At 35.9% G+C, this 24,672-nt stretch overlaps 1 protein-coding gene across 4 annotated transcripts in view; it reads right to left on the bottom strand.

The window, feature by feature from the left end:
• The window catches only part of DCDC1 (doublecortin domain containing 1), a 471,483-nt gene that overhangs the window by 357,061 nt on the left and 89,750 nt on the right, over positions 1–24,672 (bottom strand). For 3 of the 4 annotated variants that reach the window (XM_027562739.1, XM_027562740.1, XM_027562741.1), the window contains one exon: positions 4,479–4,645. In XM_027562739.1, the coding sequence (XP_027418540.1) occupies positions 4,479–4,645 (167 nt within the window). Of the gene's footprint in view, positions 1–3,848; positions 4,124–4,478; positions 4,646–24,672 lie in introns of those variants that run through there. The other variant, XM_027562742.1, reaches the window with a different exon arrangement.

Below are 24,672 nucleotides of genomic sequence, written 5' to 3'. Positions count from 1 at the left end.
TGTTAGGACCAATAAATGACTTTAATTAACCTACAACACAGATCTGAAAAGACAAACTCTCAACACTTCTTTTACGGGAAATTAAAAGATTCCTTAAAGATACTTTTTGCAATAAACAAAATCAGCACTAATGCAATTCAAGCATGTTTTGAACTGAATCTTTTCTGAATAGAATTGCAGTCTTATTATTATTGCTTTTATATCTAAGTATCAAACTTACTGAAATGCGTGGGTAAAGTGAACCAACATTAACCTGGGAATTTTTTTTAACAAATGTAAGTGCTCTGGTAGAAGTTAGTGTAATGTAACAATAAAATACATTTCAGTTTTAAACTACAAAACCAATATATGCTGATGTTGGATGGTCATTTCCTCATCTAATTATATGTCCACAAAATAAAGTTACAGTACAGCTCCAGTTTAAAAAATAAAACCTAATTTTTGAAGTAGAAATTTAGTGTCTGAGATTTTTAAACCTAACACATCAAATATGGAACATTAGAATATAACAGCATTCAAAAAAGTACTTAGCTTAAATTAATAAACAAAAAGGACCATGTACACACACACAAAAAAAATCACTCAGGCAGAAAATTACAGTTTTCAACAAACTTCATTAAGCAATGATCTATTAAAAATGGCCCAACTATATATTTTCAAATTAAAATTATAGAAATAAAACATTTTCTTGCAATTTCAGATATAAATAATAAAAATTGCCATTTTTTTCAATATGCTGCCAAAGTTACACATATCTCAAATTTTAAGAAACACTTGAGGATTTTTTTTCTGTTTATCTATTTTTATGAAGCTATCAAACAAGCTATAACTCAATTTCAAAGTTGATCATTTCTTTCCAAAGTGCTGAAAATAAGTAGTACTAAACATTCCTTCAAATTTCATGTCTTAACTACCACAGGGACTATGATTTTCTTCACAATTAAGATGTTGGTTGTTAAGGTATTATAGTTAGGTACTCATTTCCTTTGTGTCTCTCTCAATTTCAGAAATGACTATGCAACTTGTAACACCTGTTAAACTACACTGTGAGTCACTTTAAATGATTAAAACTATGTTTATGAGCTCCTCTAAAAACTGTATTTTAAAAGAAGTGTGCTATCCATCCATGATGTAAAAGTCTCCAGGAATTTTATTGCTTGGGGGGAAAAAATCAAAGGAGTATCAAAAGTGGGAAGACATTTCCAGAAATATACATTTCTCAAAAATCACATTCATACTTAAGATCAACCAATCCAAATCATTATTTATATAGCCTCCTGGCTCAGTTCCATGGACTTTTATAGACCTCGACTGCTGCTGAACAGACTGACATATATTTTGTTTACTGACAGCGACTAAAAGCTCTATGGAGGATCATAAATAAAGAAGATCATGTTTAAAAATCACTAATATCATTTTAAAAGGTAGTGCAGGCTTGTGTTTTGGCCTCTGTTTAGCTGTGTTAGGCCTATGAGTGACAGCTTCCCTGCTTGAAGCACACAGAAAGCACAGCCTTCCTCATTCACTGACAGGACTGTGGCCTTTTCACACGTTCCTTCCACAGCAGTGTTTGTCCCCAAACACTGGAACTCCACACAATGGCATTCCTACTTCAACACCCCCACCAACAGCACCACTACATAACAAGAATGCTAATGAGATGGAACGGGCCCTGTCGCTGAAAGTGTTAACTGCATTTCATAGGAAAGCGTTTAGGCTACTTCAAAGATTACCAATTAAATAGATTCTGCTTAGCTCTGAGCAATTTCTAAAGTGTTTCCACTTTTAAGGAAATAAATGTGATAAATGTAAGACTAAGTGACTTTATGCTGCCCTAACTATAATATCTCAGTTTATGTACTCAAATCAGTATATTTTTAAGACCATACTAATGTAGTGAGCTTAATTCAGTTGCATGCTTGTAATACCCAAGTTAAAGTTAAAAACTGAAAAGTGAATAAGTTCGTAAACATAAAACCAGTAGCTCTGACTTTTCTTTTAAAGCTATCTGTATTATCACAACTTATTTAAAATAAATTTCCTTGGGGAATTCCAAAACATCTATTTAACATCTACAATCTTTTGACGGAATCCTGGCACAACAATGTCGTTGTTTTTATATATGATCTCAGAAGAGGAATAAATGGAAATGATATCAAGAGGTCATATAATTCTATAATTTATAAGCTTAGGTTTGTTAAGGAAATAGGAATTAAGCATCCATCTCCATTTTACCAAACACAATCTTATATAAAACTAAATAAAAAGGTCTATCTCTAATGTCAAATGAAGTAAATGCAGTTCAGATAAAGTTCACTAATGCTAAGAGGGATATTTGCTAAGAAATCTTAAAAATAAAGCTATTGCCAGGCTTAAAACATAACCACTGATGACATGATAATGATACCACTATAGTGACTTTTATGAGCATTACAGATAATTCTAAATTAAGTCATAAATTGTATATATACAATAAAACTTAACCAAGTATCATATCAAAACTTGAGTGAAAGCATTAAAATTTGAGTGAAAAACTTTACGTTTTTACAACTGAGCAAAGTAAAAAGGTTTAGTTGGAAATGGCAAAGAGCCTAGATTTTTAAAATATTCCTAAATTTGGCATAATGTTGAAAGTCATAATGTTGATGATATAAACAATTTCAAGTGATCAGACATTTAGAGGTGCTAAAAATGTTAATTTTTTCACATTTACATTTAATATTTATTTTAATAAAATGTATTTTTCACCAATCTTGAATCACAAAGAAATTTTCAAAATCAAACAGTAATTCTTAAAGCATTATTTTCTCACAATACTAAGACCTCTTCAATCCAGTACAACTGTTCATATCTATTTAAATTTTAAATGTTTAGAACAATGGAAGAAAAAATAAATATGCCACAACTACTTTCTGAGCTTTTTCTTATCTCTAAAATCCTCACTTTTAATAAAACTTAGAAAATGTTCAAGTTTCTTTTGATTTGATTTAAATGGTGCTTTTATGGCACTGGAGAATTGTCTCATGCTTTCTTAACATTAAATAATTTTAAACTGTCAGTAGGATCAAGCTGTTTAATAACAAATACATGATTGTAATTGAATTGGTGGTTATTGTATATTATTGTATCTTAAAAATGAAATAATATTTGTTAAAATAATTTAGTTTTAAAAAATATACTTTATATCAGTTTTTATATATGATATTAGCTTAATAAAGAATGTTAAAAATAAGTTTGTATTTTTATTTTTTATATTCTTATTGTAAACAGCTTTATCTATGATAATTATTAATACCCTTTCTGGATACACTGACATTAATTAACTAGGAAACCAATCACGTTTTGAGAACGCAAGTTTCTCACGGGAAGATGTCTCTTGCTAGTTCTGGATACCTTAGTTCAAGAATTTCTTCCAGTCAATACAAGCTGTTCTTCCCCTAACCAGACAGCAGGAGGTGCTGTGTGAACACTAAGACCGACTACCATTCCCACCTCCCCTCCCCCTGCATACAGAGAATAATAGCATGATGCCTTCAAAATATTCATTTTTTAGCAGCCTGTGGTCTGAGATAATGTGCCCAGTTCTAAACTGGAAACTCCCAGTTAGAAGTGTAAACCCTATCCATTATTTAATGTGGTAAAATGCATGCCTAATTTTTTAAGACCAAGTGCAAAGAAGATTCAAAAATTATGTCAAATTGAGTTTTATTTTATAAACAGCACAAATCATTCAGCTCTACAATAGAATTCTACTTTAAGATAAATCAAAGTCTTTCTAAGTAGTTTCAAAAATTTCAAAGTTTTCATACACATACCCCTTCTCCCATCACACATACACACACACACACACACACACACATCCACACACACTCTCTCTCTCAATCTATATCTTTCTCTTTCTGTTTCACAATTATGAAATAGATATTTAGAAATTAAACGAAAATCTCTAGTTTAAACTACTTCAAATACATTATTTCTATACTTTCAGGTCTGGAAATATACAAGTGAAATAAGTACAAATGAAGTAAGTTACTCAACATGAAGTTAATTTCCAATTTCATCTCCCAGAATATGACTGGTTATGTTTTAGCCCATCTTCTACAACATTAAGTATGATTTCATACTGGAAAAAACAGAAGGGGGGTCATTTAAAACTTCAAATGCTATAGGAGCTATTCACTTTCTTATTTAAAGTAACTGTCTATAGAATTTCCACATAAGGAGTTGCTTTCGTTTTGCGCAGTATGCAGCAAGGAAAGATGACACATATGACATCCCACACCAAAAGATAGATACAATTAGCCCCGTTATTGTTGTCTTTGAGATTACAGAAGAAGCATTTTGGCTCCCTAATGGGCACTACGCTCATGAAATACATGTCACAGTTCTTTTATGACATGATGCCAATCATTGCCTCTATACAACCAAGTACATTTTAAATCATACAATAAAGCAGTTTTTCAAGAGGGATGACTCACCTGTTTAGAATATTTTTTTGCAGATTTTAATCGTTGGTACAAGGCCAAAAGAACTCCTTGGATGTACATCTTAGCTCCTGAGGGGCTGAAACCTTCTCCCTTAGAGACCCAAACTGGTCCCCGTAAAGGTGTGATGGAATTTTGCAGGCATTTTTCAAGCAGAGGAACTATACGAGAAAATAAGGGAAAATAAATTCTTTTGACCCAAACGAAATACACTGCCTGGAACACAGCCCCAATGCCAGAGCTAACTCTTAACATCTATTATTTATACCTGACCTGGGTTAAGTCTTAGAGAGGCAATTCCTGCATTACTAGTGGCCACCATGAAGGATGTATTCATATTGAGACAGCCCCCCATGCAAGACTCATAAGCTTTGTGAGCACACCTGAATAGTTCTGAAGTGTGCCTAACTAGCTGCACAGTGTCATGGTGTGCACTGATTGCCTTATCTTCTCATTTATCACAGATGAGTTGGAACCAACCTTGCTGAAATCTACTTGCATTGTCCTGATAAAATTGTACGATCCATGTTGTTTCGGTATATAGCTTCCCAGAGAGGAGTCTATATAACTAAAACATCACATCTGGGAATTATTCATAAAATATAATCCACACCTTGATAAACCATCCTATTCAAGTCCTTTCACTGCCATCGCTTAAATAACCCATAAAACAAAGTGGTGAGGCTGTTTAAAAATAAGAGGGAGAATCTTAAGCAAGCATTTTATCATACATACCTTTTGTTTTTAAGCTTCTGGGACATAAGCTGGTCAAAGATTTAGGGATGCTATTCCAGTACACGGTTTGTAAACAGATAGAAGATATTTACTTGTGGGCCTGTATTACAACATCCATATGGACTTGACAGACATGTTTATACATTTTTTCACCCAATTAGCTTATAAAATCTTTCTAGTGTAAAATAGGCAAATAACATGGCAGCTAGCTAACATTTTTCAAGATTTAATTTCCCACTGAAATGCCAGAAATAAAGAAACTTTAAAAATCTTAGGCACACTTGAGAATCCAGAAAGATGAAAGGATATCATTTTTTTAACTTTGTCTTTAAGTGTATACATGTGACATTACATAAACATACAAAATAACTATATGGCTTGGCGACCTTCTTCTAATACATACTTCTACTGGAAAAGAAATTGGATAGATCACCAGCAAAGAAAATAGGTCCGTGCCATTGGTTATGTTATATGTTGCATATTTTATGCAGAGAGGCCTAGCATAGCAATCTGGAAATTGAATTACAATTAGGTTCAGCTGAGCTGCAGAGTGGCTGAGTTATGCAAATGGCCTTTGCTACTGGTATTCTGCTGATTTTTGCTCTTAGTAAAAAAGTTATGCTTTTTATGGCACTAAGTTCTGCAGCTCTCTACCAAAGTGCAATTTAAATTATTTCTAACATATTCATCACTAAAGGAAATGTTGTAAATAGAGTTTAAGATTTTCTAAGATTACGATAAATAAAGTTAAAAAGAAATCATGATCCAATGATTATTTAGAATCTTTAGATGTGTGCATGAAATTCACTCACCAGCCTGAGAAACTAATTCCTGAAATTCACATATCAAAACTATTATCCTCCTGAAGCAATTGCTCTTCTCCATAAGTTTGATCACAACAGTTATCTCAAACTTTAAAAGAAATATATTAGGTCATATGTATTACTAAAGAAATAAAAAGAGAAGTAAACTTATTTTTAGAATTGCAACTCTTCAATTTGGCTTATAATTTTTCCTAAAGAAACCCAGTTTAAGAATCATCAAAGCTTTCAGTTAGCTACAAATTCATATATTACTATGTGTTGAATTTTAATTTGTAAACTTTTAATTGACGCACCCATTCAACCTAGTACAGTTTTTGTACATGGAAAGGCATTACATAAATAGCTGTTAAATTGAAAAACAATTTTAAGTAATCCAAAAAGCAAATAAGAAACTTGAACGATTTACATCCAAGATTTAATCTTCGATGTAAATCTAAGAACACTTTATCAAATTCTCTAGTCTTTATAGCTTTATTCATCCATGCTTTTTCACAAAGTAACTTTCAAATTCTTTATGTCAGCCCAAAGGATTCCAAAGAAGAATTTAATATATTTTCTAACACAAAACTTTATACATTTTTTTTCAGGGTTTGTACCTTCCATAAGAATTTAAGAAAAAAAATACAGTTTATGAAAAAATACAAATTATATCAAAATGTAAGCAGTGTCAGAGTTGATATAGGATGGAAAAGAGCTCCCATGCTCCACATGATTTATGTAATTAGGAATACTATGGAAACCAGAAATAGCAAAGCAAAGAAAGCAGTATTCACAAGCAGGTTTTATAAGGGACTTCAGAATCTGCTCTGAACTTGTTGAATAATCTGTTCAGTATTCCAGAATCTCCCTGCTGGAAGCAGGGTCCTCATTATAACCACAAGAGCGCTAATAAAGGTTAGCCTCTGAACTGAGGATTAGAAGGCTCTTTCTTTTTGGAAGCTGCAAACTAGTAACTTTGATGATCTTCTTGAAAAGGAAGACAAAGCACACTCCAAGAACAAACAATGTTTCCACTAACTAGGAAGGTACAGAAAACATAAGAAAATGATATGTCTAAGCACTTAGAAAGGAAGTATAAATAAGCCTAATATATTGGAAAAATAAAACTTATTAATCAGTTCAAATAAAAGAACTCTCCCTAAAAAAGAAGACTTGGCCTAAGATGATAGTTTTGAAATATAATAGAATAATTAATTTTTAAAAAAAGAGAAAGTTGACTTTTCAACCCCAACCATAGATTTTAATGAGAATTATTTATTATGTATTTTAGTGGATATTCATAATAGTCTATACCAAAAACTCATATCTGTTCTTAACCAATGGCTCTTTTATGTTCAGTTCTTCCTTCTCTGTTTCTGAAGCAAAACTTCATTCTATTAAAGAGGACTATTGCATATAGATGTGCAGGAAATAAGGGCACTGATTTAGAAAGGACAATAGACACTTTTCAACATTGGAAAGAGCATAATCCTACATGTTGCTATGAGCTAGCAGAGCCCATTATAGATACTCAATGAAAAAATATGTCTTTCCCAGGAATGAACTCTGGGATATTATTTTGTATGTAAACCATGAGTTTCTCTTTCAAATTCTACTCAGAAATATGACCTCATTCAAGAAGGTAGCTGGCTCATATTATCCTGTATTTCTTTAATATATATTTGTGTGCATAGCAAGAAATGAATAACATAGCATTTCTTCTTACATTTGAGGCCTTTATTACAAGTGTTCAACCTCTTTGCTCCTTTACAGAATCTTGCTTTCCTGTAATTTCAATAATTCTGTTAAACAAGTCCTCAACATTTTTATTAGATACATGATTTGGAAATTAATCATTCCTTAAATCTATCAATAAGTATAATCAGTCAAATGTGATCATTCAGTTGGGATCATTTCCATCACTGTAAAGGTGAAGTTATATGGATGATTTTTATCCATTTTATTTATTCTCAAGTCAGGACTATAGGAAAATTGAAATTAATCCAATTTCAATAGGTGTGGAGTTGAAGATGTTGGGTAAATAGATCATGTGGTCAAAAGGAGTAACTTCACTGCTCACAGCAAGTACTAAGTATTATGAGTAAATGGATCATATGATTAAAAGTAGTAGCTCTATTAATTTCATAACTATCAACATGCTGTTCTATTTCCCTTGCATTTCTTCCCCCCATTTTTCCCACTTGTTAATATATCCTTGTTTTCCAAGGCTCATAGGAATTATCATTTCCTCTGGCAAAATTTCCCAAGTTGTTAAATTGTTCTATCCGCTACCTTTCCCAGATCATTGTTTATATTTTATTTTTCCCTTATTGATTTGCATTGGTCCTCATATTCTCCACTCGCTACCTTCATCCTCCAGTAAATCACAAAAACTTTGGAGTTTGAAGGCATGGTGTTTTTCAATTTGATAAAAGCAGCACCCAGTAACTATCTACTGGATAAATGAATAGCATGTTTGGATATACTGTGGGCAGTCTTTTAGGTAACTTTTAGGACCATGAGTACAACTATACATAATCATTGAGAATCTGTAACTTTCTGTGACCAAATTAAAATTTAATGAAAATTTGATAAATACAAATATACCAGAATTTTAAAGCATAATTAATGTATGTACAATACTTTTATTTTAAACTCTCTTATAAAATGATCTTGAACACTAAAGAAGAAAATAAACATAGAATAAAAACAATACAATTTTGGCAATGAAGCATTAACTAGCCAGGAGGCACAATGGTAAAGAAGCCACCTGCTTATGTAAGAGATGCAAGAGACACAGGTTCAATCCTTGGGTCGGGAAGATCCCCTGAAGTAGGAAATGGCAACCCACTTCAGTATTCTTGCTTGGAAAATTCCATGGACAGAGGAGACTGGCAGGCTATAGTCCATGAGGTCACAGATCGGACATGACTGAGTACACATCACACACACACACACACACACACACACACACACACAGCCAGGAGAAGACCAGAGCTGGATATTTTAAAAGTCCTGGAAAATCCTTAATCATGCTACTATGGGAAAAGGCACACAATAAAACTTAAATAACAGAGCAATAAAATATTAGATTAAGGTCAAAATAGCTATTTTAAATAATAAGGGTAATTCCTTCTAAGAACTCCAAACACAATGAGTTCATAAGCTATTCATGAGAAACGAAACTGTTCAATCTTCAAGAGGACCTATATATCCCAGATAAGAAGCTTGAGCTTATTTGGATTCATGATGGACACAGTACAAGAATTTTTGACAAGGAGCCAAAAATTCCTCTAAAGATAAACCTAATAGAACTCACTATGAAGATACAGACTGGAATGTCCTGTCAATTTTTATACCTAGGGAATATATGTCTCTCTCCAAAAGCAACACCTGACATTTAAAGAGACACTTTGCGTATTCCATTTGAATCTCCTGTAGAAAGCTAAAAAGAGGATTTTTTTCAATCAATATATTTTCAAAAAGCATTGGAAATAAGTGCTTTAGTAGCTTGCTTCCAATTAAAAATTAAAATTCATGCCAATTAAATACCCAGAATCGTAAGTTTCCCATTGCAGTCAGAATACATGAGACTGTGAAAAAAAAAAAAAGACAGTGCCCAAAGCATACTTACCCACAGAAAAACTATTATATGCTACTTGGCAGGAAATTTCAGATCTCAGTTCTCAAAAATACTCACTATTGTTAGCAGGACATCATTTGGAAATTTCCCATTAATTCAATTGAAAATGTTTGTTAATAAAGTTGATCTAAAAAGTCTTTTTTGTATGATACAAGGTGAGTTCTTAAAAGATACTCAGAACTGACAGCTTCCCGTCCAGGAAGCAGGCCTGGAGGGAGTCTGAGCTAGTGCCAAGGTATGTATGGGTTTTACTGCTCCTTATCCAGCTTTATGTAACAGCTGGAAAACTCCTGGTCCAAGAACAACCAGAAGACGCCACTCAAAAGCATGGTCTGCTGGGAAGATTGAATGATGGAGGGCATACTTTGAATGATTTATATCAGTATATTTTTATTCAAACAAAACCAAACCAACAGCTGCTGTGTACTTTTGTTTACATGCTATATGTCAAATTTTATTGTCCCCAAGGTACTCATGAGAAAAGATTTAGCAGTTGTTTTCTTAAATACCAATGCCTACCCAAATTTGGATTTTTCCTCCACTGAACAAAATGACAAGCACACGATTGCTATACTTAGAGCAATCTTTCACAGCTGCTTTAGTTTTTCAGTGATCCTATTAAACTGACGGCATATTGCCTGTGGGGTCTACAGTGTTACAATACTGCTTGCTGTAAGAGACATTGATTTGTATGATAGGATCAAACAGAACAGGGATGTATTGGGGGGGCAGAGAATTTCATAGGTTGTATTGGTTTTACCTGCGTAAAATTTAATTCAGACATTGTGACCTTTATGGAACACCTGGTTATTTAATTGCTGATATGTGGGTGAATGGTGACATTGGGGCTTGGAAGTATGAAGTCTTAGGAAGTCTCCTCTGTTTTGAAAATGCAGCCTGAGTCATGTCTTTTCTTAAACTGAACGAAGTAGCTGTGCATTAAATATGCTGGCACATCTTCTGCTTGAGCAAGTGGACCGAAATGGTGTGAATTGTTAATGCCTTGCTGCTTTGGTTCACGGCTTGTGATTGATCATTTGTAACTATATCTACTCCTTGTTCCATGAAATCAAGTATGGAGTAATGGGTTCATCAGATTTTGGGGTTAAATTGAGAGTGAAGAGGTACTGTGTGTGGAAATAAGAGTTGCCATGTTCAGGGCTGGCCTTGTAACAGCATGGAATCTAAAGGCGATATTCAAAACCACTTCACTCATCATACGCTTACTGATTCTGAATAGGGCCCATTTGCAGGGGACATTTGGTAGTTTTCCAATACGCTTTATGCCTCTTTCTACTTCCACCACCATGCACATCTTTTTTTCATACATCCCCAGTAGCACATTGGTAGAACAGGTCAGCATACACAATTCATTCATTTAAATAACTTGATTTATACAAGTAGAAGTAAGCTGGGACTCTATTGTTTGAGTCTTGTTTTTCCCCTCAACAGAAATAATAGTGTATGTGTCTTTGAAAATACAAGTATTTTGTGGACTCAATTTCTTGAGCACCTAAAATATTTGGTATGTAGTAATAATCTAAAATAACTTAATTGAACTGATATGTGTACAATTAAGATTAAAGAAATGTTAAGAATTAATCATATCTAATATATCTAATCTATTTTCATGTGGTTATGGTCTATACCAATACATAATAATTGAATATATATGACCTGCTTTTGTAAACTTTAAAGCTCTGCACAAAAATTTAAAGCACTGTCTTAGGATTAGTTTGTGGAAGTACAATGCATGGAACTTAATAAATAAAATCAACAAAAATGAGAAGTAAAGACCTTTAGAAATGTCATTATACAATTGCTTGCTGTAATAACTGATACTTTTTAGACATTATTAATTGTAATTTCTATTACTATTCAGAAAAGCTTAATCCAAATGGTGTTAACTGAGGCACCAATTAACTGTTGACCCAGTAAGAACAGATGTAATAAAAACATAATAAAACTTAGGAACAAAATCAAATATATGTAAGTAACATTCAAAAGTAAGCTAATTGTAAACTGACTCAAACTTCTACTATTACATTATAAAGTAACAACTAATATAATTTTTTTTAATGTGGCTGGACCTTTTTTTCTTTTTTTTCCAGTCAATACCTGGCACATACATACCCTAATTCAGAGAGACCTAGGAGTCAGAAAATGTGGATAAAATGGTTTTAGTCTACTTGGCTCAAATGCAAGGCCAATACATTATTTACATTTAAGTATTTTACTTAGGATGTAAAATATATGTGTGTCATAAAAATTTACATTCTAAAGGTGATAAACTGAAAAGTCTTCATAGTTACAGTAATTATAATGGAAGATTCCCTTTTTTACATTTCTCTATGTTGTTTCACAAAAGTAGAATCTTCTATAATAAGCACTTTACATATTTTGTCTATTATTTCACCTCTCTTCTCAAAATGCTAAGAAGGAAGAAAACCAATCACTGCTGAGTTTTTTACACGGAGACCTTAGTCACTCAGTCCTGTACAACTCTTTGAGACCCCATGAACTGCAGACCGTCAGGCTCCTTTCTCCATGGGGATTCTCCAGGCAAGAATTCTGGAGTGGGTTGCCATGACCTCCTCCAGGGGATCTTCACAACCCAAGGATCGTACGCAGGTTTCCCGCATTGCAGGCAGATTCTTTACCGACTGAGCTATCACGTTTTACAGCATGTACTAACAATCAGACTACTTGTTTTCATTGACAATTATACTGTTACAACTTTTTTTTATAAAGAACTTCTAGGATCTTGGACAAATCATTAGAGTTAGATACAGATTTTGGTGTTAGAGCTCAAAGACCCAGAAATAAGATATAAAAACTAGAAGCTAAAAAGATAAACTCAAGGAGAAGGGAGAAAAATCAAGGACTTGGTTAAAAAAATCATATAAATACTGAACAAAGTTTAGCCCAACAACACCTAGGAGTGATGATCATATATTCACGACTATAAAAGACAGTCTATGTTTTAAAGACTTCAAAAGGGAGTTTTCTGACATACTAAAGAGTCTATGAGCAGATTAGACTGCTTTGTGAATGTTCATATCACACAATTGTGCATTCACATATTTAATAAAAGATGACAGTGATCCAATTATAATGGGAGTTCTCCAACTGCCACTAAAAAAAGTTTTTAAAATCAAGCTTTGACAAAATTCTTAATATTCTCTATAGATAAATAGCAGAAATATAAATCAGTAATTAGTTAGCACTTTTATGTTTTGCTTTGTTTTGTTTTGTTTTGGCCACGCCACTGGGTCCATGACAGTGAAAGCCCAGAATCCTAGCCATTAGGCCACCAAGCAACTGCCAGCAATTTTTGTTATTGTCAAGCAATGAGAGTAGCTAGTTCAAGTTCAATGTCTGGAAGTCATTAGAGGACACTGGGGGCCATATCGGAGAAGGCAATGGCACCCCACTCCAGTACTCTTGCCTGGAAAATCCATGGACAGAGGAGTCTGGTAGGCTGCAGTACATGGGGTCACTAAGAGTCGGGAACGACTGAGCGACTTCCCTTTCACTTTTCACTTTCATGCATTGGAGAAGGAAATGGCAACCCACTCCAGTGTTCTTGCCTGGAGAATCCCAGGGACGGGGAAGCCTGGTGGGCTGCCGTCTCTGGGGTCGCACAGAGTCGGACACGACTGAAGCGACTTCGCAGCAGCAGCTGCAGAGGGCCATATCTAAGGTACCTTGGAACCAAAGCAAAGTCAGAGAGCACAGCCCCAAGGAAGCCCTGAGGACTTCTTCTGAATGGCATCTTTCTAACACAACAGGGCTGCCTTTGTATATTTTAATCTAGAGAAACTCCAGGGCTGATTAATAACCATCAGCATTAGGCATGCTTCTCCAGAAAGAAACCTAAATTTTTATATTTCATAAAGTTTGAGAAGTAAGAGTAAATGGTAAAGGGACTCATGGCAAATATACTTAATTTTAAAGAAGATACTATAATTATAAAGTTTCTAGGACAGATTATAAAATGGTTTGTGAACCCTTAGAAAAATAAACAGTGATCATTAGGACCCAACATGGGATAACTCGCATAAAAGTGAAGTGAAAGTGAAAGTCATGTGGTCATGTCCAGTCTTTTCTGACCCCATGGACCATAGCTCACCAAGCAAGAATACTGGAATGGGTTGCCATTTCCTTCTTCAGGGGATCTCCGTGACCCAGGGATCGAACCTGGGTATCATGCATTGAAGGCAGATTCTTTACTGGCTGAGCCACTAGGGAAGCCTAACAAATACTTAATGAGCAGAGAGGGAGACTCATGGGGAGATTCCTTACATGGGGCTTGCCCTTTCTAATAGCAGCATAGAAACATTATTTCTTCCAGTGGAGAGTAGATCTCAATAGACTATGGCTACATCTATTGTCTTTAAGCAAAATATTACTAAGTCTGTGTGTTCCTTCCCAAATAAATGGGTGTATCTATAACAAGGCAGGAGAACCCAGGTCTGCAAACCTCCTGTTTCATTAAGTCCTTTATTTAAAATTCATGTGGGAGGAGACATGGGTACGCCTGTGGCTGATTCATGTTGCCGTTTGGTAGAAACCAATGCAATACTGTAAAGCAATTATCCTTCAATTAAAAACAAATAAAAAACCAAAATTCATGATTGCTTTCTTTTGATATTTCTCTTTAAAAATGATAGAGCAATACCTCACTTAGTATCCAAAACAAAAGAAAATTATAAGTGAATGCTTCCCTCGCTTGCAATTTCTTTCACGGAAAAAGTAGTATGAATATAAGGAAACAGAATGAATACACACATACAGCTGTCCCTGTATGGGGCTTGATTGTAGGCTGCAGGCTATATATCTTTCTGAATTACCTACTTTTAACCAAGAAAGCAATGCCATTTTACAGGACCCAGACCATCTGGACAGTTGTAGAATTACACATTTAGAGAGAAGGAAAAATACTAGCAACAAAGGTGTAGAACTAAGCATTTTTAGAGCATAAGAGAAGAGGGAAGCGTTTTGACTAGGCTCTCCCAATGTCCTGAAATTTCCATTTCATCAAAAGGAAGCAAAGTACAATGCTTCACCAAGAAGTGCATCATCCCCAGTTTTTATAATTATATATAATGTAATTCTATAATATATATAATTTTTAAAATAATTTTATAATACTTATAGTTACACTGTTTTATAATACCTCCTCTATATTATTTAGACCTGGGTTAAATGTGGGAATAGAGAAGACTACAAAATCTCTGTTCTAATGGATCTTACAGTCTAGGGGACAGATTAAATAATTAACAATAATTAATAGTAAACAAATTAAATAATTCCTCAAGCATCTTTATTAATTATAGTTGTGACAATTACTAGACACAGGGTGCTATTAATGGAACAGAGATACCTGTCCTAGATAAGGGGAGAAGTGGGACAGGAAAGGTATTCGAGGAAGAAATGTTTAAAATAAGACCTTAAGAAAAGTAGGTAATACCTTGCAGGGAAGATAGAGTCAGAGAATCCAGGCAGAGTAAACATATGGTAAAGTTCTGGGGCATGAAGGAGTATCAAGTGTTGGAGGAACAGAAACAAGAAAATAAAGTGACTTGAGTGCAGAGATGAAGGGCTCAGTACTACATGTGAAGCTGGAGAACCTAGGTAGGGACCCAATCATGAAGGCCCTTCAGGCCACAGTAAAAATTTAAGCACTGATCCAATATGACCAGTTATGACAGACTAAACTCACTTTTAAAATTAATGTTACTAGAGTGAGGCAATTAGAAAATTTATGTTTACATAGGGGTTAGATAAACCTGTAAGTTCATAACTAAATGAAGAGTCATACCCAGGAAGATTAATAGAAATCTGAAGCATAGACTCTGTTCAGTTCAGTTCAGTTGAGTTGCTCAGTCGCGTCCGACTCTTTGCGACCCCATGAATCGCAGCACGCCAGGCCTCCCTGTCCATCACCAACTCCCGGAGTTCCCTCAGACTCATGTCCATCGACTCAGTGATGCAATCCAGCCATCTCATCCTCTGTCCGTCCCCTTCTTCTCTTGCCCCCAATCCCTCCCAGCATCAGAGTCTTTTCCAATGAGTCAACTCTTCACATGAAGTGGCCAAAGCACTGGAGTTTCAGCCTTAGCATCATTCCTTCCAAAGAAATCCCAGGGCTGATCTCCTTCAGAATGGACTGGTTGGATCTCCTTGCAGTCCAAGGGACTCTCAAGAGTCTTCTCCAACACCACAGTTCAAAAGCATCAATTCTTCGGCGCTCAGCCTTCACAATCCAACTCTCACATCCATACATGACCACAGGAAAAACCATAGTCTTGACTAGACGGACCTTTGTTGGCAAAGTAATGTCTCTGCTTTTGAATATGCTATCTAGGTTGGTCATAACTTTCCTTCCAAGGAGTAAGCGTCTTTTAATTTCATGGCTGCAGTCACCATCTGCAGTGATTTTGGAGCCCAGAAAAATAAAGTCTGACACTGTTTCCCCATCTATTTCCCATGAAGTGATGGGACCAGATGCCATGATCTTCGTTTTCTGAATGTTGAGCTTTAAGCCAACTTTTTCACTCTCCTCTTTCACTTTCATCAAGAGGCTTTTGAGTTCCTCTTCACTTTCTGCCATAAGGGTGGTGTCATCTGCATATCTGAGGTTATTGATATTTCTCCTGGCAATCTTGATTCCAGCTTGTGTTTCCTCCAGTCCAGCGTTTCTCATGATGTACTCTGCATATAAGTTAAATAAGCAGGGTGACAATATACAGAATTGACGTATTCCTTTTCCTATTTGGAACCAGTCTGTTGTTCCTGGAATGTGAAGTCAAGTGGGCCTTAGAAAGCATCAGTACGAACAAAGCTAGTGGAGGTGATGGAATTCCAGTTGAGCTATTTCAAATCCTGAAAGATGATGCTGTGAAAGTGCTGCACTCAATATGCCAGCAAATTTGGAAAACTCAGCAGTGGCCACAGGACTGGAAAAGGTCAGTTTTCATTCCGATCCCAAAGAAAGGCAATGCCAAAGAATGCTCAAACTACTGCACAATTGCACTCATCTCACATGCTAGTAAAGTAATGCTCAAAATTCTCCAAGCCAGGCTTCAACAATACGTGAACCGTGAACTTCCTGATGTTCAAGCTGGTTTTAGAAAAGGCAGAGGAACCAGAGATCAAATTGCCAACATCTACTGGATCATGGAAAAAGCAAGCGAGTTCCAGGAAAACACCTATTTCTGCTTTATTGACTATGCCAAAGCCTTTGACTGTGTGGATCACAATAAACTGTGGAAAATTCTGAAAGAGATGGGAATACCAGACCACCTGACCTGCCTCTTGAGAAATCTGTATGCATGTCAGGAAGCAACAGTTAGAACTGGACATAGACTCCTAGCATGTTAAAGATCTCTGTCCCTAATTATTGCCTACTGGTGGCTCAGATGATAAAGAATCTGCCTGCAGTGCGGGATCCCTGGGTTGGGAACATTTCCTGGAGGAGGTCATGGCAATCCTCTCCAAAAATCCTGCCTGGAGAATCCACATGGACAGAGAAACCTAGCAGGCTACAGTCCATGGGGTCGCAAAGAGTCGGACACAACTGAGTGGCTAAGCACAGCACATTTTAATCAATAATTTAGACAGTGAAAACAAAAATGAGAGAAATTGTTAATCCCAGGGTGACAGATTACATATCTGAAAAATCTTATAAGGCTAACCTACTAAATAAAATTCTTTTAAGTAGAAATTTAGTAGGTATCAATGTATAAAGTTGTGTTCACATATCTACAAAATCAGCAGTACAAGCACAGGGTGAGGAAGTAGCTTAGAAGCAAACTGTGAGCAAAAATTGAGGGATTTAGTTGCCTTTAAGTTCAATTTAGCTCAATGATATGATTTATGTAAAAGAAATAATTGTAGGTTAAATAATGACCTGAAGAAAAAGAGAAGGTGGGGCTACTCATCATTGACTGACCTGGAAAATCATGTACAATGTGGGGTCACAAGAAGAGGAATACCAAAAAAACTAAACAGAACAGAGAAGAGTAACCAGGATGGTGAGAGGTCAGAGAAATAGTTGGAGAGATTGGAGATACTTAACCTGGAAAAGATTTAAGCCACACATGTTCAAATATTTGAAAGGCAGTCACAGATTGGGAATTAATCTGCATCATTTAACTCCAGAAGACAAAATCAAGACCGATGGTAAAAGTGTAAGAATAGATTTCAGTTAGCTATTCTATTTTTTAAATTAAATTATAGCTGTCAGAAATGGAAAAAAGCAGTGACATGATGGACATTTATTGGAGATGACTTAGAGGAAACCATGGCAAAGCGAGGCTTTGGTGATGACCAAAGAAGCTTCTGATGCTGATACCCAAAGTAAATCAATCAACAGCACTTTGGAAGAAGATATCAAAAAATACAGTAATTTTCATTTGTTTTTACATTGTACAATGCATCTGGTAATGCATTTGCATCTCCAAGCTTTTAAAGTTCTGTGAAAAATGGCAAAATACTATTCAGAGTAGTGGAAAATCATTAAGCGACAGCACTGAGAACTACCAGCAAAAAGTGGTTAACAGTGGAAAATCTGTTGCAAATACAATTCAAAAAGGAATTTTTTTTATTTTAATTCACTCAGCCATTTAAAAAGTATTTTTCATCACTTACTACAACAAAGATCATATTTAGCATTATTATTTTAATATTAAATTTTCAAGGGTCTATTACATGCTCAGTCTTATTGTACATATTACAAGATTTTTAGAGGTTTTTTGTTTTGTTTACAATTAATGACAGATACACTATATTAAACATATATTATGACATATGGTACAGACATACGGTATCAAAAAAGTTATGATAAAGAGGTATTAGTAAACAAAATAGAGTGGGATTTAAGTAATACTTTAAAACTTTGCAAACTGACACCTTGATTGAAGCTTTGTAAGAGATCCAGTCAGAAGGCCCAGATAAACCGTGCCTGAATTCCTGACCCACAAAATCCATGACAAAATACATGTTTATTGCTTTAACTTGCTAAGTTTTGGGGTAATCTGCTATACAGCAATTGATAACTAATATCAATTTTAGTGGTCTTCCCTGGCTCAGATAGTAAAGAATCTGCCTGCCATGTGGTAAGACCTGAGTTCGATCCCTGAGTTGGAAAGATCCCCTGGAGAAGGGAATGGCAACCCACTCTAGTATTTTTTCCTGGAGAATTCCACGGACAGAGGAGCCTGGTAGGCTACAATCCATGAGGTCACAAAGAGTTAGACACAAGTGAGCAATTAACACATACCAATTTTGGTTAACGGAGAAGGTGATGGCACCCCACTCCAGTACTCTTGCCTGGAAAATCCCACAGACAGAGGAGCCTGGTAGGCTGCAGTCCATGGGGTTGCAAAGAGTTGGACACGACTGAGCAACTTTCCTTTCACTTTTCACTTTCATGCATTGGAGAAGGAAATGGTAACCCACTCCAGTGTTCTTGCCTGGAGAATGCCGGGGACGGGGGAGCCTGGTGGGCTGCTGTCTATGGGGTCACACAGAGTTGGACACGACCGAAGTGACTTAGCAATAGCAAATTTTGGTTAACAGATAGTGTTGTATAATCTATGATCAAGCAAAATATTTTTTGCCCTTCCCCAAATAAAAACTATACCTCCCATCTTATTCGTGTCAGGCCTAGTCCTATGACTTGCAGTGCCCTTCCCTGTGAAAGGATTATATATTCCCACACTGCTGAATTAAGGAGACAGCATGTGAATTGCAGGTGGCTAGACAGTAAAGAATCCATCTGCAATGTGGGAGACCTGGGTTTGATCCCTGGGTCTGGAAGACTGCCTGGAGAGGGAATGACCACCCACACCAGTATTCCTGCCTAGAGAATTCTATGGACAGAGGAGACTGATGGACTACAGGACACACAGAACATGAGTAACTAACACTGTCACTTTTTTCAACATGTGAAGTGCCTTGATGTAAGCTAGTAGAGGTGCAATCAACCCACAATGACATGTAGAATAAGTGAAAAATACACCTTTCCTTAAACTACCAAGTGTTTTGGAGTCGTTTGTTACTACACAGTCATATAATACATCCTGACTGATACAAATTGCTAAACTTTGAATAAATGGAGAAGAATAGAAAGATTACTGAGTGGGCATAAAATAATACAAGCAAAAGTAAGGAAGCTGGGCATATATGAGTCGTTGCATGTCTACGACATAGAAGGGACTGATCTAGCTGGGATGGAAAGTGCCTACTGGGAGCTGTGAGATGTGGTGATTTAGTTGGATGGGTAAGGCAAGATCTTAAAATGTGTACTTAAAATTTGTCAGGTACAGAGTGTGCAGACTGACTAGCCATGTCAAGTTTTGAGGGAAAAATGAAAAAGAGGGATATTTTAGGAAGATCAGTCTTTGGCAACACAGAGGACTGGAACTTCAGCTTCAGCATAAGTCCTCCCAATGAATACACAGGGTTGATTTCCTTTAGGATTGACTGGTTTGATCTCTTTGCAGTCCAAGTGACTTTCAAGTAGCTTCTCCAACACCACAGTTTGAAAGCATCAATTCTTAAGTGCTCAGCCTTCTTTATGGTTCAATTCTCACATCCATACATGACTACTGGAAAGACCTTTGTCAGCAAAGTGGTGTCTCTGCTTTTTAATATGCTCTCTAGATTTGTTGTAGCTTTCCTTCCAAGTAGCAAGTGTCTTAATTTCATGGCTGCAGTCACCATCGGCAGTGATTTTGGAGCCCAAAAATATAAAATCTGTCACTGCTTCCTCTTTTTCCCCTTCTATTTGCCATGAAGTGATGGGACCAGATGCCATGATCTTAGTTTTTTTAATAGGCCTTGGCAAACACCATTCTGCTATCTCTATGAATTTAGCTATTCTAGATATTTCAAATGTAAATGGAATCATGTAATATGGTACTTGTCTTATTTTTTAAACTTAGCATAATGTTTTAAAGGTTCATCCATGTTATAGAATTATCAGCACTTCATTCTTTTCATGGTTGAATAATATTCCATCATGTATTGTGGAATAATATATCACAATGTATTTCTGCATCCATCTTTTCAGATGTTTGGATGTTTTTGGATGTAGATGCTTGGTTTCCACCTTTTAGCTGTTATCTATAGTGCTGCTATGAATATGCATGTACAGGTTAATGTTTGATTGTCTGTTTTTAATTCTTTTGGGGTATATACTTAGGAGTAAAGTTGCAGTGTCATGGTAATTCTATGTTTACCTTTTGAAGGAACCACTAAATCATTTTCCAAAGTGGCTGAACCATTTCATGTTCCCAATGTCCAGAGTTTCCAATTTCTTCATCTTCACAAACTTAGTTTCCATTTTGTCTGTGTGTGATTTTATTTTATAGCCATTACTAGTTTATATAAAGTGTTACTTCATTGTAGGTTTGATTTGCATTTCCCTTATGACTAAGGATGTTGATGTGCTTCTTGGCTGTTTGTCTATATTCTTTGGGAAAATGTCTATTTAATTCCTTTCAGTTCAGTTCAATTGCTCATCTTTGCAACCCCATGAACTGCAGCAGGCCAGGCCTCCCTGTCCATCACTAACTCCCAGAGTCCACCCAAATCCATGTCTATTCAGTCGGTGATGCCATCCAACCATCTCATCATCTGCCATCCCGTTCTCCTCCTGCCCTCAATCTTTCCCAGCATCAGGGTCTTTTCAAATGAGTCAGCTCTTCGCATCAGGTGGCCAAAGTATTGGAGTTTCAGCTTCAACATCAGTCCTACCAATGAACACCCAGGATGATCTCATTTAGGATGGACTGGCTGGATGTCCTTGCAGTCCAAGGGACTCTCAAGAGTCTTCTCTAATACTACAGTTCAAAAGCATCAGTTCTTCGTCACTCAGCTTTCTTTATAGTCCAACACTCACATCCATACATGACTACTGGAAAAACCATAGCCTTGACTAGACGGACCTTTGTTGGCAAAGTAATGTCTCTGCTTTTGAGTATGCTATCTAGGTTGGTCATAACTTTCCTTCCAAGGAGTAAGCGTCTTTTAATTTCATGGCTGCAATCATCATCTGCAGTGATTTTGGAGCCCAGAAAAGATTTTGGAGCCCAGAAAAATAAAGTCAGCCACTGTTTCCCCATATATTTGCCATGAAGTGATGTTGTTTGTCTTTTTGTTGTTGAGTCTGAGTTCTTTATATATTATGGATATTTAACTGGATCAGACACATGGGTCAAAAATATTTTCTCTCAATCTTGATGGTTGTCTTTTCACTTTCTTAACAGTGTCTTCTGATACATGATTTCTTTTTAAATTTGAAGACATCCAATTTACCTATTTCTTTCTTTTGTTGCCCATACTTTTGGTGTCATGTCAAAGAATACATTGCTAAATCCAAGGTTAGGCAGATTTATTTCTTCATCTTCTTGGAAAAGTCTTGTACTTTTAGCTATTATATTTAGATCATTGATCCATTTTCAGTTTTTTTTTTTTTTTTTTTTTTTGGTAAATGGTTCTATGTAGGGGTCCAACCTCAGTCTTTTATATGTGGATATACAGTCTTGCCACCACCATTTGTTGAAGAGATCATTGCATGGTCTTGACATCCTTTAGAAAGTCAACTGGCCATAAATGTATTGACTTATATCTGCATTCTTAATTCTATTCCATTGGTATATACATCTCTGCTTATGCCAGCACCACACTGTTTTAATTACTGTAGCTTTACTTATGGTATATATTAAAATTGGGAAATATCAGTCTCCCAAATGCAAGAAGTTTATCAAACTCAAGATTAAGGGCACAATTCTCCATAAGAATGTGCTCACTCTGACCAGCTACCTACAAATTCTAGGGTTTTCATTACCACCTTAGGTTCAATATTTTGAACCTCTCATTTTATGAGAATGTCTCATAAAACTCAGGAAATTGCTGTACTTAGGAGACCAAGTTGGTTAGGAACCCTGAGAAATATATAAGAAGTAATTTTGGAGAGAAAAGAACCCAAAAGTATTGAGACTTATGGAGGGGCCTGGACTGGGTGGCTTCATGCTTTGATGATGCTGTAATCAGCAAGGACTATGTGGGGGTTCTGTTTGCTTGCTTGCTTTTCAACCTCGATGGTTTCTGGAAACTTATACTGGGTCATGTAGCTGAATTTTTGGTTTTATATTTGTTCTCTTACTGAAGGAACTATACATGGAGAATAAGGAGGTTGACCTAAAATTTTTAATAACCAAGAACTGCATAGAATTTTGAGCTTGATGGGTTATAGCATTTAAATGCAGCTGGGATAATTTCTACCAAACTTAGCCTTCAGAAAATGCTAGCCCAAGGCAGGGGTGGGGGTAACTGCTTTAGTATAGTAAGGGGTGCAATCTATGCAAGCCCTGGCACCCCAAGCTGGTCATGCTTGCCTTACTGTACAGGCTGTAGCCACTGACACTGAACCATGCAGAGAACGTCACCTGATGCTGCGGGTAAATCTGAGATTGGGATTAGATCATGTTAGGCATCAGAAGGCAGAACAATACTTGCTGCTTTTCTGTGTCTTGCAACTAAATCTGCAGTCAGGACTTTAAAATACAGTGGCACCTGGGTTCAAGACATGCTAGAACCCAATGAAGGTCTATCATTAAATGGAAACCTGGGTTCGATTCCTGAATCTGGAAGATCCCTTGGAGAAGAAAATGGCTACCCACTCCAGTATTCTTGCCTGAAGAATTCCATCGACAGAGGAGCCTGGCAGTCTACAGTCCATGGGGTTGCAAAGACTCTGATATGACTGAGCAACTAACACTATTACTACTACTACCAGGCCTAGATAGGAAACACTAGGCCCCATGCCTCAAATTCTATTCTCCATTATGTTATTTTGTCATTATTATTTTCAAATATTTATTTATTTGGCTGCACCAGGTCTTCGTTGCATCATTCAAACTCTTAGTTGAGACGTGTAGGATCTAATTCCCCAACCAGGGATTGAACTGGGGCCTCCTGCATTGGGACCACGGAGTCTTACCACCAGAGAAGTCCCTCCATGACATTATTTTAAAATGCATTCTGGGTCAAAAAGGCACTGTGGATGAGCTAACATTAGATTTTCATGTGGCTTATCCACAAGCTTTTAAAGTAAACTCCACGAATTCAGGTAGACTCTAAGTTTATCACATAAATTTCGACCATGATTCTAATTGTCAGAAACCCAAGCTGTGGCTTCATATATAGAAAAGTGGTAGATTTGTTATAAAAAGAATGCTGTTTCTTCTCTGATTAAAGTAGTGAAACAACTAGAAGAAAGTATTAAAAACCTATGAATCAAATTTGTTAAAGGAATCAAAAAGAAAATAAAGTGGTTTTAAAATATGCTTCAATCTTACAATCAGAAAATAACAGTGTATGCATGAAAATAAATAAGACAGCTTATTTAGCTCAAGGAGGAAAAAAATTTCCTTAGATTAAGTTAAACATCTGATCTGAGAACACACATTTTACAGATACGAAGACAAAAACTGAATCATGAAGGTGCGAGGGTACAGGAGGTACTTTCAAGTCTAACTACTCTTAAAGAAGTTATTATTAAAGGAGTATATATTTTAATTATTACAAAATCAGAAGTAGGAAATGGAGCCCCAGTGAAACCCAACAAAGAAATCACAGAGACATCAGAGAGCAAATCTTCTCTAGAGAACAAATCCCCAGTGAAGGCAGAATCCTGAATATTATGAAGAGGGGGCATGTCAGTTACAGATAAATTGATAGTATGAGCAACTGGAGAATCTCTTACGAGGACAGAACAGTTATACAAAGAGTACCTATAAAATCTAAACAAATTGGAGAGGAGAATACAAGGAAGATTACATAAAGCACTCCAAAGAAAGTATTTAATGAACTCCAAAAAATTATGTGCCTAAAATTAAGAAAAGGCAAAGGCAAAATGAATTACGTCACAGGAGATTCAGGCAGAGTAATAATAGATCAAGGAGTCCAATCAAGATCTAAATTAGATGTTGAA

The sequence above is a fragment of the Bos indicus x Bos taurus genome, chromosome 15, assembly GCF_003369695.1.
Source record: "Bos indicus x Bos taurus breed Angus x Brahman F1 hybrid chromosome 15, Bos_hybrid_MaternalHap_v2.0, whole genome shotgun sequence".
Lineage (NCBI taxonomy): Eukaryota > Metazoa > Chordata > Mammalia > Artiodactyla > Bovidae > Bos > Bos indicus x Bos taurus.
Note: the sequence above shows the minus strand (reverse complement) of the source record. Positions and strands in the feature narration are given on the sequence as shown.